The sequence below is a fragment of the Monodon monoceros genome, unplaced genomic scaffold (genome assembly GCF_005190385.1).
Source record: "Monodon monoceros isolate NGI ecotype Baffin Bay Population unplaced genomic scaffold, NGI_Narwhal_1 Super_Scaffold_18, whole genome shotgun sequence".
NCBI classification, from domain to species: domain Eukaryota; kingdom Metazoa; phylum Chordata; class Mammalia; order Artiodactyla; family Monodontidae; genus Monodon; species Monodon monoceros.
The window spans coordinates 158688500-158702526 of record NW_021703774.1 but is presented as its reverse complement, the minus strand read 5'-3'; the positions used below and the strand labels follow the sequence as shown (position 1 = coordinate 158702526).

General features: G+C 41.2%; 1 protein-coding gene across 5 annotated transcripts in view; it reads left to right on the top strand.

Moving 5' to 3' along the window:
- The window catches only part of GMEB1 (glucocorticoid modulatory element binding protein 1), a 29335-nt gene extending 18863 nt beyond the window's left edge, over positions 1–10472 (top strand). For all 5 annotated transcript variants that reach the window (XM_029229394.1, XM_029229392.1, XM_029229397.1 and 2 more), the window contains 4 exons: positions 1573–1704; positions 3058–3195; positions 6949–7071; positions 9641–10472. In XM_029229394.1, coding sequence (XP_029085227.1) covers positions 1573–1704; positions 3058–3195; positions 6949–7071; positions 9641–10341 — 1094 coding nt within the window. In that variant the 3' untranslated portion in view covers positions 10342–10472. The remainder of the gene's footprint in view (positions 1–1572; positions 1705–3057; positions 3196–6948; positions 7072–9640) is intronic.
- Positions 10473–14027: the final 3555 nt, after the last annotated feature.

Sequence of the window (14027 nt, the reverse complement as noted above, 5' to 3'; positions counted from 1 at the left end):
TTTGAAATCAGATTGTTTTAAAAATCCTTTGCTCTTCTAGTGGCAAGGCAAGCGGGTGGATTAGAACGGAGAACGGGTTTTCAGCTGTTGAACTGAGATGTATCAAAGACAGTGTGTCATTGGCTGGGCTGGACTCTGGAGACTGCTGTAAGGATCAAAGAGCTCTGTCTGTAAGGAATTCAGATAAGCAAGCTGAGGCTTCTTCACAAATGAGATAGGATGGGCACACACTTAACTTCAGTATTGTTGAGCTTGGGACAAGGGCTCTCTAGGAAAGATATAGCCATATGAGGTTATTATTAAGGATTTAGTTCAGCTGGAGACTTAGCACAGCTAAAATTCTTAGATAGAATATGTCTAAACTACTTCCAGGAGACTTATAAATATGCCTGACAGAGACACAAGAACGCTAAAGGATGTAAGGGAAGTATTGTGCTTTAAAAATGACTTATCAAGGTTTCTTTTGGTCAGTCCTAATGTTCTGTGAGTAACCACTGGGTGAGTAGAAGCCAAATTTCTTGGAACCTAAGTTCCTTTCAGGAAAGTGTACAATATCTAGCAGTTTGAATATTTGGTGGTGTGATACTTTCACTTGAAAAGTGAAAAATGCTGTGAAATTATCTACTTCATTTTGCCGAAACTTCTTTACTTGATCATCCATATTGATATTACTTGTTTGCTTGATTATTGATATCCTTCAATGTGGAGAGTCCACACTTGTCTATATTTCTGTCTGGATCAGTTTGATTTTTCTCAATTCTCTTTGTTTAAAACCTTAATATAAAATTGATAGCAGTAGTTTTTTCCTCTGTGAATCTGCTATTCATGGATCTCTTATCTGATTTATTTTGGTCTCATTTCTCTTGCTTTCTTTTACATAGCCTGATAAATAAGTTACAGCAACTTCATGAATTCTAGATGGTTAGTATCAAACATGCTTGTAGTAGGGCTCTTGACTATAATTTTCTTTTAAATTATTTCAAGTCCTCCTCATCCTCACCAAGTCTGGGGCCTGCAGCCTGGTAATCGTGCCCACCTTCTGTCTCTTTCGAAAACGTAACTGCTCAGAAAGCAGATTGCTCTTTTGTGATTTTGTAAGTTACCTTTCACTTTCTTTTTTTCTTTCTTTCTTTATTTTTATTTATTTATTTATTTTTGCGGTATGCAGGCCTCTCACTGTTGTGGCCTCTCCCGCTGCGGAGCGCAGGCTCAGCAGCCATGGCTCACAGGCCTAGCTGCTGCGCAGCATGTGGGATCTTCCCGGGCTGGGGCACGAACCCGCGTCCCCTGCATCGGCAGGCGGACTCTCAACCACTGCGCCACCAGGGAAGCTCCTAGCTTTCACTTTCTATTCAGAGTAAGAAGAAAGCATTTTCTTTTGCAAGGCAGGTTTTATTTAGGAAATCAAATATTCATCCTGGATTACCTAGGATTCTAGTTTTTAAATATAGGGACACGCAGGCAAAAGGTTAGAAAGTTAAATAACAGGATCTCTTTGGCTGTCTGAGATAGAGGATAGTTGTGACTTTTTCATAAAATTCATGGGCCTTCCCTCTAATGGACTGCTTTTAGGTAGCATCACACAGATTGCCATCTCAGAAGAGAGCATGGAAGAGGCAGGGCTGGAATGGAACTCGGCTCTCACTGCTGCTGTCAGCATGGCCACAGAGGAGGGCATGAAGAAAGACTCAGAGGAAATTTCAGGTACTTTCTATGGGGCTCAGATTTCTTGTAAGGTTTTGTGACTCTTATCACCATTATGATTATGGACACAGAAGGCCTCTTCATTACTTGTGCTGGTTTTTCTTATGCATATTAATACTAATTACAGCTGCAAACACCTTATTTTAATCCAAGCAATAGCCCTGTAAAGTCAGATTTTATGAAGCAATTGATACTCAGAAAGGGTCAGCACCCTGCCTAAGACCAGTCACACAACTAATAATTCAGCTGTTTAACTGAATTCATCTGTTTAACTCTGAAGTCCATGCTTTTTATCCTGTCACACTGACTCCAACTTTGGCCCATTTGTTAGAGAAACCAAGCTGCAAGATGTTAGAAGAAAAAATTAGGTAGCAGGTGGTGTAGAGGATGGTGATTAATGATGATTCACTTAGAGGGGACAGGAGAAGCTTCACATCATCCTTCATTCATTAATTTATTTAACAAATATCTATTGCTGCCTGTTTTTAGCTGGTACTGTTGTTAGATCTAGATAGATGAAAAGACATAGCTTCTGCCCCCAGGGAGCTTATAACCCCACCTATTCAACTGTTTTATTGTTTTTTGGTTTTTTTTTAAATATTTATTTATTTTGGCTGCGCCGAGTCTTAGTTGCAGCACATGGGATCTTCGTTGCAGCATGTGGACTTCTTAGTTGCAGCATGTGAACTCTTAGTTGCGGCATGCATGAGGTATCTAGTTCCCTGACCAGGATTAAACCCAAGCCCCCCTGCATTGGGAGCGTGAAGTCTTACCCACTGGACCACCAGGGAAGTCCCTTTATTTTGGTTTTTTAAATATAGGATTAGAGGGAGTATATCTTTAACTTAATTTAATTTCTTTATTACTTAACATTTAAAATATTATGTATTATTTAATTTTAAATTAAATTATTTAAATAAATGCTTTAGTATTTATTAAATATTTAATTTAATATTTTTATTGGAGGAAGATACCTGTTCCCTGTAGCCAGAGGCATGACAAATTGAGGCAATTATCACAAGTCCCTATTTTGCTGCAGAGTTCAAATAATTAGATACCAACTCAGGGAGGCAGCTAGTGTTCCAAAGGCTTCTTTTCTTTTCCCAGAAATAGCCCAATAAGAAATCATTTTGAGGGGGGTTCCCCGGTTGCCTAGTGGTTAGGATTCTGGGCTTTCACTGTTGTGGCCCGGTTTCAATCTCTGGTCAGGGAACTGAGATCCTACAAGCTGCGCAGCACGGAAAAAAAAAAATCATTTTGAATCAAAATAATTTTGAATTTAACATTGAAGAGATATGCCTAAGTATATGTAGCATCCCTTGTTTACCCTCTGTCTTATCCCTCTTTTGCCAGAGGACACTTTGATGTTCTGGAAAGGAATAGCTGATGTAGGACTGATGGAAGAGGTTGTCTGCAATATACAGAAGGAAATAGAGGAGCTACTCAGGGGAGTTCAGCAGCGGCTTATCCAGGCTCCCTTCCAGGTCACAGGTAAACACACTAATCCTAACAATAGCGGTCATTGTAGGCAGATCATGTTAGCCTCATGAAACACTGAGGTATAGGTATTATTATCCTCATTTTACAGAATAGGAAACTAAGGCTCATAAAAAGTTACTATCCAAAGTTCGTAACTAGGGCTTTTTATTTTGAATTGTAAATTTTTTTTTTTATTGAGGTATAGTTGATTTACAATATTGTGTTAGTTTCAGGTGTACAGCAAAGTGATTCAGTTATATGTGTGTGTGTGTGTGTGTGTGTGTGTTTTTAAATTTATTTTTATTTAATTTATTTTATTTTTGGCTGTGTTGGGTCTTTGTTGCTGCGCGCGGGCATTCTCTAGTTGCGGCGAGTGGGGGCTACTCTTTGTTGTGGTGCTCGGGCTTCTCATTGTGGTGGCTTCTCTTGTTGCGGAGCCTGGGCTCTAGGCGTGTGGGCTTCAGTAGTTGTGGCACGTGGGCTTCAGTAGTTGTGGCTCATGGGCTCTAGAGCGCAGGCTCAGTAGTCGTGGCACACGGGCTTAGTTGCTCCGCAGCATGTGGGATCTTCCCGGACCAGGGCTTGAACCCGTGTCCCCTGCAATGACAGGCGGATTCTTAACTACTGTGCCACCAGGGAAGCCCCTATGTGTATTTTTTCAAATTATTTTCCATTATAGGTTATTAGAAGATATTGAATATAGTTCCCTGTGCTATACAGTAGATCCTTGTTGCTTATGTATTTTATACATAGTAGTGTGTATCTGTTAATCCCATACTCCTAATTTATCCCTTCCTCACTTCCCCTTTGGTAACCATAAGTTTTTTTTCTATGTCTGTGAGTCTGTTTCTGTTTTGTAAATAAATTCATTTGTATTATTTTTTGCTTCCACATGTAAGTGTAATTTGTCTTTCTCTTACTTAGTATGTTATTCTCTAGGTCCATCCACCTTGCTGCAAATGGCAATATTTCATTCTGTTTTTATAGCTAAGTAATATTCCTTTGGATATGTATACCACATCTTCTCTGTCCATTCATCTGATTGATGGACACTTAGGTTGCTTCCATGTCTTGGCTACTGTAAATTGTAAATTGCTGCTGTGAACACTGGAGTGCGTGTATCTTTTCAAATTAGAGTTTTCATCTTTTCTGGATATATGCCCAGGAGTGGGATTACTGGATCATATATGGTAGCTCTATTTTTAGCATAACTAGCTTTTGAACTCAGGTCTGGCATTGCTTTTTCCACAGGTAATTTTTGCCTTGTAAATGGTGCCAGAAAGCAATCTCTCTCTCTCTCTCTCGATATAGATACAAAGTAGATATATAGAGTCTGAAAATTGGAGAAATCCACCTGGTTTTAGACAGTTCTCATATTCTGTTCGTTTAAAGCCTCCAGAACGATTGTCTGCATTCCAGGCAGAGGGAACAAAGATCTTGAAGTTACAATGAACCTGGTGGGTTCAAAGAATTAGAGAAGCACTGACGTGGCTCCAGTGGACTAATTAATGGAGAGAGTGGTAGGTGATGAGGTTGCACAGGAGCAGAGGGGACAGTTTAGATAAGCTTTGGTCAGAACTTTGGGTTTTATTTTAAGGTGATGGTAAGCCATCATAGTGATTTTGAGCAGGGGAGTAAAGTGATCAGATATATTTATAATATAGTTTTTTAATTTTTATATCTTTTTTTTTTTTTTTTTTTGGTACGTGGGCCTCTCACTGTTGTGGCCTCTCCCGTTGCGGAGCACAGGCTCCGGACGTGCAGGCTCAGCGGCCATGGCTCACGGGCCCAGCTGCTCCGCGGCATGTGGGATCTTCTGGGACTGGGGCACGAACCCGTGTCCCCTGCATCAGCAGGCGGACTCTCAACCACTGCGCCACCAGGGAAGCCCTAATTTTTATATCTTTAATGGAAGCAAACTCATTAATATTTTCAAGATTATTTCTTGTTTGTAATTGAGTTATCACGTTTGACAATTTCTAATGACCCCATGACAGTCTTAACTAATTTTTAAAATTTTTATTTTATTTATTTATTTTTGGCTGCGTTGGGTTTTCGTTGCTGCACGCGGGGTTTCTCTAGTTTGCGGCGAGCAGGGGCTACTCTTCGTTGCAGTGTGTGGGCTTCTCATTGTGGTGGCTTCTCTTGTTGTGGAGCACAGGCTCTAGGTGCACGGGCTTAGTTGCTCCGCAGCATGTGGGATCTTCCCAGACCAGGAATCGAACCTGTGTCCCCTGCATTGGCAGATGGATTCTTAACCACTGCACCACCAGGGAAGTCCCTCAGATTTATTTATATTTTTAAAAGATCACTGTGGTTGCTGTGGGGAGAATAGATTATATGGGGCAAGAGTAGAAACAAGAAGACCAGTTGGGAAACTCTTGAAGGAATTAGTCCAGGCAAGAGATGATGGTAGCGTGGATTAGAGTGGGTAGTGGTAGACCTGGGAAGAAGGGATCATATTGGGCTTATATTTTGAATGTGGAACTGACAAGTCTTGCTGATGGATTGGATGTAGGGTGAAAAAGAAAGAAATCCAGGATGACTCATATATTTTTGGTCTGAGCTGTGAGCGGTGGTAAAATTTCCTGAGATGAAGACCACTGGGAGAAGAAATCAGAATTGGTTTTTGACTTGTTTAGTTGAGATGCTTATGAGGGCTTCAAATGGAGAAGTCATTTGGCTCAACAGAAGTATTAATCTGTAATGCAGGAAAGAGGTCTGGGCTGGAGATCTACATGTGGAAATTCTTAGCATGTCCATGATATTCAAAACCATGGAACTGGATGAGACAACTGTAGAAGAGAGTTGTAGGTGGAAAAGTGGTCTGAGTTAAGGAAGTAATGACCAGTTACTGACAGCTCTTTCAAGAAGTTTTGTTTAAAGGGGAACAGAGGGACTTCCCCTGGAGGTCCAGTGGTTAGGGCTCCGTGCTTCCACTGCAGGGGGCACGGGTTCAATCCCTGGTCAGAGAAGTAAGATCTTACATGCCGCGTGGCACAGCCAAAAAAAAAAAAAAATAATAATAATAAAGAGGAGCAGAGATAATACTATTAATAATATTGCATGTCATTTCCCATGTTTGGCACTTAAAATATGATGTTTCTAATCTTCATATCTATCTTGCAGAGTAAGTATTATTAGTCGCATTTGTTTCAGATGAGAAAACTGATGACGAAAATGACTTACCCAAGGTCACACAGATAGGCAACATCAAAACCAAGGTTCAAACTTAGCTCTGTCTAGTAGAATGACCATATTTTCTAAGACAAGTCAGAACCTATAACCAGATGCAAGATTTTTTTCCTTATTTTTGTATTTATTTATATGGAAACATGTATAAAGATATAACAATTAAATAATAATTAGTTACACATGTGATAAATCTTTGTTAAAATATTTTGAAAATGCTATTAGTATTCTAATTTCTGGATTGTTTTATTTTTCTTTTTCCCAATTTTTTTTTTTTTTCTTTTTTTTTTTGCTGTACATGGGCCTTTCACTGTTGTGGCCTCTCCCGTTGTGGAGCACAGGCTCCGGACGCACAGGCTCAGCGGCCATGGCTCACGGGCCCAGCCGCTCCGCAGCATGTGGGATCTTCCCGGACCGGGACACGAACCCGTGTCCCCTGCATCGGCAGGCAGACTCGCAACCACTGCGCCACCAGGGAAGCCCTGGATTGTTTTATATTTATAAGCGGCACAATAGGGAGTTGGTGGAACATTTCTGTTTTAACTGGACAGGCATGTCTTTTGTTTTAAATAGATGCTGCTGTTCTCAACAATGTAGCACATACATTTGGCCTAATGGACACAGTCAAGAAGGTTTTGGACAACAGAAGGAACCAAGTAGAGCAGGGAGAAGAGCAGTTTCTCTATACTCTGACAGGTATGTATAACTTCTGTCTTTTCTTAGGCGATATTATACTAATATCCTTGAGTCTTGCCATTTCTTTGTTGACTTCTGTTGGGACTGGATTGGCTTGCTTCTTCTTTCTTTCCTTCCTTCTTCCCTTCCTCTGTCCTTTCTTCCTTCTTTCTCTGTCTCTCTTTCTGTCTCTCTCTCTCTTTCTTTCTTTCAACTCACATAGTATCAGATTTGGCTTTTTCTTTGTACATAGTCCTAGGTGAGGTGGAGTGGTGGGAAGCAGAGGAAGCACAAAGGAAAAGAAAAGAAAGCCAGCAACATGATCCTCCTTCTATATCTTTGGAGGATTAAGATGTCTGCTAGATCGCTCCATTAGTCCAGTAATATAAGTGGCAGAAGAAAAAAATTGGCCTTTGTCTTTTTTACATTATTAATACTGAGTCTTTTGATATACATTTAGCACTTTCATTATTTCTGGTAATCAGAAATTATGAGCACATGGATAATTTAACTCTTTTTAATAAGTACTTTGTGCTGGTCTCCAAGCTAGGTTTTAGAAATAAAATGTTGAATAAGGTAGCCTCAGTCTCTTGAGGGCTTTCAAGGAACTCAAGGGAAAGCAGACTTAGAAATAAGTGCAAAAAGCAGTCAGTTTTGTAACAGAGGCATATAGCAGGTATAGTGGTGGAACAAAGGGAGTTATCATTTTTACCCAGAAAAGAATCAAGAGAAGCTTTTGGAGGAGGTAAGGCAGTGAAGGATGCAAAACAAGTTGGAGGTATGGATTATCAGTCTTAAATGACATAGAATATATTATAATAGTTGGTCATGAAGACAAGAGGCAAGAAAGATCATTTGGTAAGAGAAGAACAATTTAGGTTGTTTTAAACTTATTTTTATGCCCAGTTTATATTTTAAATTCGGTTTACCAGGTATTTTCAGAGATGCCCTTTTTCATTTGATCTTTCTAGGAATATTATAGGCTGTTTCCTTATTTTACAGATAACCCAGTAGAGGCACAGAGAGGATAAATGATTTGCCTGGGACCACATCACTCCTTGACAGTGAAGCCCAGAGTAGAACTCTGTCTTCTTATTCATAGTCCAATGCTGTCTTCCACCTTGAAACTTTACACCATCTGAAAAATGGTTTTTGTTAGAAATGTAGGCTTCTGGTCCCTTGTCCATATCATTTTAGTTATAACCACAGTATACATAAAGTTGTGTTTTCTGCTTTTTTCACTGTGACATACTAATATTTTTCCAAGTTGCTACACAGTATTTTACCTAGATATTCTTCTAGGGATGAATTTAAATTTTCAAAATTTTCTTCAGTAGCTTATTTTGTTGCAGTGAACTTGTATGAATATAACTTTTCTTCTTATGTTCTTTTAAACTAGTTCACAATATCAATACCATTTAAGCTTGAGGTTAAATGGTATTGATAATTTGTTTATGGAGTCTTGTGACCTATTGTCAAATTTTCAAGAAGATTATACCAATTTACATCACAAGTTTGAGCTCACCAACAATGGGCATTGTTTTTTACAATACACCCTGATTTAACTTTTTAAAATTATAGATTTGGTATCTTGTTTAGGTTCACATTTCTTTGATTACTACTAAAGTTGGAAAAAATGCATTATCTTATAACCGTAAAAGGCAATGTTTTAAAATTTTTGAATGTGTTCTTTATCACTCCCTACTCCTTTTATTCCAAACAAGGAGTTGACTTGCTCTGGGTGTTCCACAGTGAGCAAGGTGCTCTACAGGTGTGACTGGTTATTTATTGGATGCTTATCAGGTGCTAAGCAATAGAGAAGTTCTGGTGTAGAACCAGACTCACCAGTGGTCATCAAGGTTGGATTGGACCCTTGGGAGAGGGATAGTGATAGGTGTATTGGGGTGGAAAAGCCACCAAGTTGACTCTCAGAAGACTTTTGTTTTGGCCCATGCTCTGTAACCGTAAGGAAATCGCTTTATCTCTCTGGATCTATGTCAAAATGAATGTGTTAGAACTCTTAAGACCTCCTTTAGTTCTGTAATTCTTAGGGACTTCCTCTATAACTTTCTGTAGACTTCTCTGGGGGCTAATGGTAGACTAAAGCCATCTGGGTCACCAGCAAGTGATCCTGCCTTGAAGGACAGTTTGGGAATCACTGCTTTTCAGAGTGGCCATTGTAGCTCCTTTGTGGGTCCATGGCAGTTGCAAAGGGATTATGCAGATATTATTTTCATCTGTAGACCCAGGCAGGGCATATATAAGCTGGTAGACCAACTGGAGACTTCTTTGGTTTGCATTTTGGTGACAGGTGACAAAATGCCACAGGAGCTTCTAGAGTTGAGCTATAGTAGGATCACAGCACGAAAAGATTCTGAATTATTGACCTGTCTATAATCACACAATGACATGTAGTAACTGGAGGGATTTTAAAGACCATCCAGTCTAGTTTCTTCTTGAAAACAATGAAATGACTTGCCTGAGGCTACATAGTAGCAAAACCAGGACAAGACCCCAGGTCTCCTCACTCCCAGTTTACTGTTCCCAAGATTATACTTCTCTCCACATAAAGTCTGTCTTTTTTCCATAGACTTGGAACGCCAGTTGGAAGAGCAGAAGAAGCAAGCTCAGGATCACAGGCTGAAATCCCAGACGGTTCAAAACGTGGTATTGATGCCTGTGAGCACTCCTAAGCCTCCCAAAAGGCCCCGGCTCCAACGGCCAGCCTCTACCACTGTCCTGAGCCCTTCTCCTCCTGTCCAGCAGCCTCAGTTCACAGTCATCTCACCCATCACCATCACCCCCGTGGGTCAGTCGTTTTCCATGGGCAATATTCCAGTGGCCACCCTCAGCCAGGGCTCCAGTCCTGTGACTGTCCACGCACTTCCTTCTGGCCCTCAGCTCTTCCGTTATGCCACAGTGGTCTCATCTGCCAAGAGCAGCTCACCAGACACAGTGACCATCCACCCTTCATCTAGCCTGGCGCTGCTAAGCTCCACCGCCATGCAGGATGGGAGTACCCTGGGCAACATGACCACCATGGTGAGCCCTGTGGAGTTGGTGGCCATGGAGTCTGGCCTGACCTCAGCCATCCAGGCTGTTGAAAGCACCTCAGAGGATGGGCAGACCATCATTGAGATTGACCCAGCCCCAGACCCAGAGGCTGAGGATACTGAGGGCAAAGCAGTCATTTTGGAGACAGAACTGAGGACTGAGGAGAAAGTCGTGGCTGAGATGGAAGAACACCAGCATCAAGTCCACAATGTGGAGATTGTGGTCTTAGAGGATTAACTGGGGGTCTCGGGGCCAGGAGATATGTTTTGGTTTGGAATTTTAATTATTTGTTTATTTTTATCATTGTCCCACTCATTTCCACATAGGATCCTTTTTTTAAAAAACAAAATCTTGTTGTTGTAACTGAACAGGTTGGGTCCCTTCCACCCCCTCATTGAAAAATGGACAAAACAAGCTGCCCTTCCGGAAGTTGAGAGTAGGTCACTCTATGTCCTAATCCTCTTACACCAAGAAAGTGATTTCTTTTAGGGGAGGCATCAAGATAACCAGAAACCCTATCCAGAAAGCCCTTTCCAGGCTAGTCTGTCTGTGTACGCATGTGGTTTTATTCTCATAAAGGTGCATTGACCAAACCAGGGAACACAAATCTGACCCTGGAAGGCAACCCACTCACACGTGGATGCAGAAGGATACTTTACTTTGTATCCTGGAAGGGGCCCTCAGAGGCCAATGCAAAAGTCTGAAACAAAAGTAAGTTGCACTCTGCTTGGAGGGGAAGGTAGCATACCAGCAGCGGCTTAAAAAGGGAAGTGCTTTGGCCAGGATGGGGCAAGGAAATTATCTTACTTCCAGAAGTGCAACTGATGCCTCTTAATATCTCTGAGGGTTACTACCATGGCTGCCATTTTGAGGCAAGGCCAGTGTTAAGAAGAAGGGTACATTTCCACCGAGCAAGTGGCGTCAGAGGCCTGTGGCTTGGCAGAAATAGAAATCCAGAGACGTCACAGCTGTGCTTTGGGGTTCAGGTTCACCTTGCCCCCCACTCTGTCAAAACACTTACCCTCCTAGTCCATTCATTTGCAAACTGTGATGTGGTGTAAATTGCTCTGGTTCTTGGACTGTGGCTGTTCTCGGGGTGGGACTCCCAGGCCATCATTTTTATTGCATGACTCCAGGAGCAGGAGAGTTCCTCATCCAGACCAGCTGCCCTTCTTTTGGGGGGCCCTTTTTTGGCTTTGGAACCAAAAGCAGCCATTCATTTGGTGCTTCCTCTGTTCTACCCCCTGTTCCTCAGTGGTTAATGGCATCTGTCTCCTGGATCCCACGCTCTTCAGACTTTTGGCTGATTCAGAGAACAGTGACAGGTGCCTGCCTGCCTCCATCCCCTTTTAGATTCATATATACCATTTATACCACAGATGTTTCTGTGAGATATTGAGCTCATAAAAAACCCTTAGGTTTGGCAACACCCCACCCTATCCTGAGGCACCGACTAGATGTCTCCTCCTGAGCGAGCTGGACTCCCTGGGAAAGAAGCATTGTCTGCAACATTATATTATAGGAAATGTACCAGGAATGTAATAATAATATCTTTTGGGGAGTTATTTTGTTTTCTTCTTTTTTTTTAATGTTTTTGTATATTTAGAGATGGGCCCATTTTCCATGCTGTGATTCCTTCTCTTTGACCATCTTCAGTGTCTGGGGCAAGAGCGGAGTCTGTTTTTTGTTTCTTTGATTGCATTGTTTACTGCACTAGGAAAAATATAGGGAAACTGCAGACAATTTAAAAGAAAAATAGGTCAAAAAAGAAAGCATACACTTTAGGAGTGGGAGAGTTTTTTTTTTTAATTAAATACAAAACTTTAACCTGTAGTTTCCTTTTTTTTTGAAGGCACCCACCTGAAGCTATGTTTCTTCCAACAGATGTTGGAAACCCTGTTGTTAAGCAAGTGAAAACTGCATCCTGCCATCCCTCAGGTAGCTGTGTATAGCTAGAGAAGCCCTCTAACTTGAAAGGGTCAATCTTAAAAGCCTTATGGGTGAGATTTCTGAACCCCATACAGTTGTGGTTTTCAGCTTTAAAATTGGGGTTTTATTTTTCTTTTCAAAATATCTAATAGACATAGCAATCAGTTTAGAACAAACCTTTGGCCCTTTATATATCTTTAGTGAAGGAAGTGGCTTTTATTTCTTGCTTCTTTAGGTTGTCTGTTGGTACATAAAAACAAAATTTCTGCCTAAGCCTAAGACTACTACTTGAACCTAGAAAGGCACATGTCATCTCTATTGCGGTTTTTAGGGACACTTTTATCTTTCCCAGAGACAAGAGGCTCAAATCAGGACAGAGGAGGAGCCTTGGAGAACACCTACCCACTAGCTCAGGTTCCTTTCTTTCCTCCGTCAGAGCTGTTGGTAGCGTTTTAAAGTAGTGTGAGCGTCATGCTTCCAAAGTCAAGAGATCACCTCCTAAAGACAGAGCCTGTTTACTTTCACTACCTGAATATTCCAGCTGGTGGAAATACATGAGCTTTGTTGTTTTCCTGGTCTTCCAGTAGCCTGTCATTATTGCTAGATGCTATGCACCCATTCTTGAGTGTGGGTTTCCTCACAATCCTGGTCTAGATCTCAGACAGGGTGAGGCACAAGCAAGACACTGGTATATACACAAGCAGTTACAATGAATCATTCCTCAGGCTGAGTTGGCAGTAGCCATCTAATCTTTCTGTTCATTCATTAAATAAACATTTGTAAGAACCATCTATGTGCCAGGCTTTGTGCTAGGCACTGGCAGTACAGAGATGAAGGCTCAGTCCATGCACTCAAGGGATTCATTCTCCAGAGGTTGTCTGGAGTTAAGAACTATATTTCAATATAATAATTGGTTTCCTTTGTAATGCTATGTATTTTATTTCATGCGTTGATAAACATTGTTCCGAGAGTTGGTCCGTAGGTTTCAGAAGGCTACCAAAGTTACAAAATGTTTAAGCCTTTCTCTAGTGAGATACTGAAATCATCATATTGGGGTAAGTGCAGTGATAGAGCTATTGGCTGGGAGAAGAGAGAACAAGGGGTCAAGCATCTAACCCAGCTTGGAGGCAGGGGTCAGCAAATATTGGAGTACTTCCTGGAGAAGATGTATACCTAACCTGATTTAGGAGAGACCATTTTTGGCTACTGTTTTGCATTCCATTTTCAAGTAGTTGTACTTATTTATACAAGAGGGGAAAAAAATCCTAAGTCTCTTGTTGCTTCTGTCTCCAGAGCTAGGCAGAGTCAGCAGCTCAGGCAGTCTCTTCTGAGAGCAACGCACTGGTGAAAGCCCAGTCATGTGTCAGTTTCTCTGAGCTTCCATCAGATGAATCCAGGGCAGGTAAATGCCCCAAGCCTTCCTGTCATGTGGTTTCCACAAAGGCCTCAGAGTCAACTCTTGCCTTGGCCATGTCCCTGTCTGACCCCCGCTCTCCTGTTCTCTCCCCCTTTTCAATTTCCAGGTTCCATCCCTGCCCCCCTCCCCAAATTAAAACAAAACAAAAACTCCCTGGCGTCCTGAAGTAAAAAAGGGACAATAGATTTGAATATTTAAGATTTAAAGCTACTTCATGTGAAGTTTCTTTCATGCTTCTGTCCATATTTGGGAAGGAGGACCAGAGTTAATCCAAATACCTGGGAAATTAATATTCAGTTTAGGTGGTCTGAGACACCCTTTAGTGGTGGCATTTTAATCCATTTCATGAAAGCATTAAAGGTAAGTCTGTATGGTGGGAAGTACTGGTAACACTTGATGATAAAGATAGTAAAATCAAGCATGAAATATGGAACTACTAGTTCATTGAGTTATAATTGGTCCACCACTATCAAGGCGGTAGCAAGGACAAAGAAAAGGTTGAATTCTCAAAATACGTACGAGGTTGTGATTCACTTTGGGTAATACTCCTGAGGAAATAGTCCTCTCTGAGACAAAA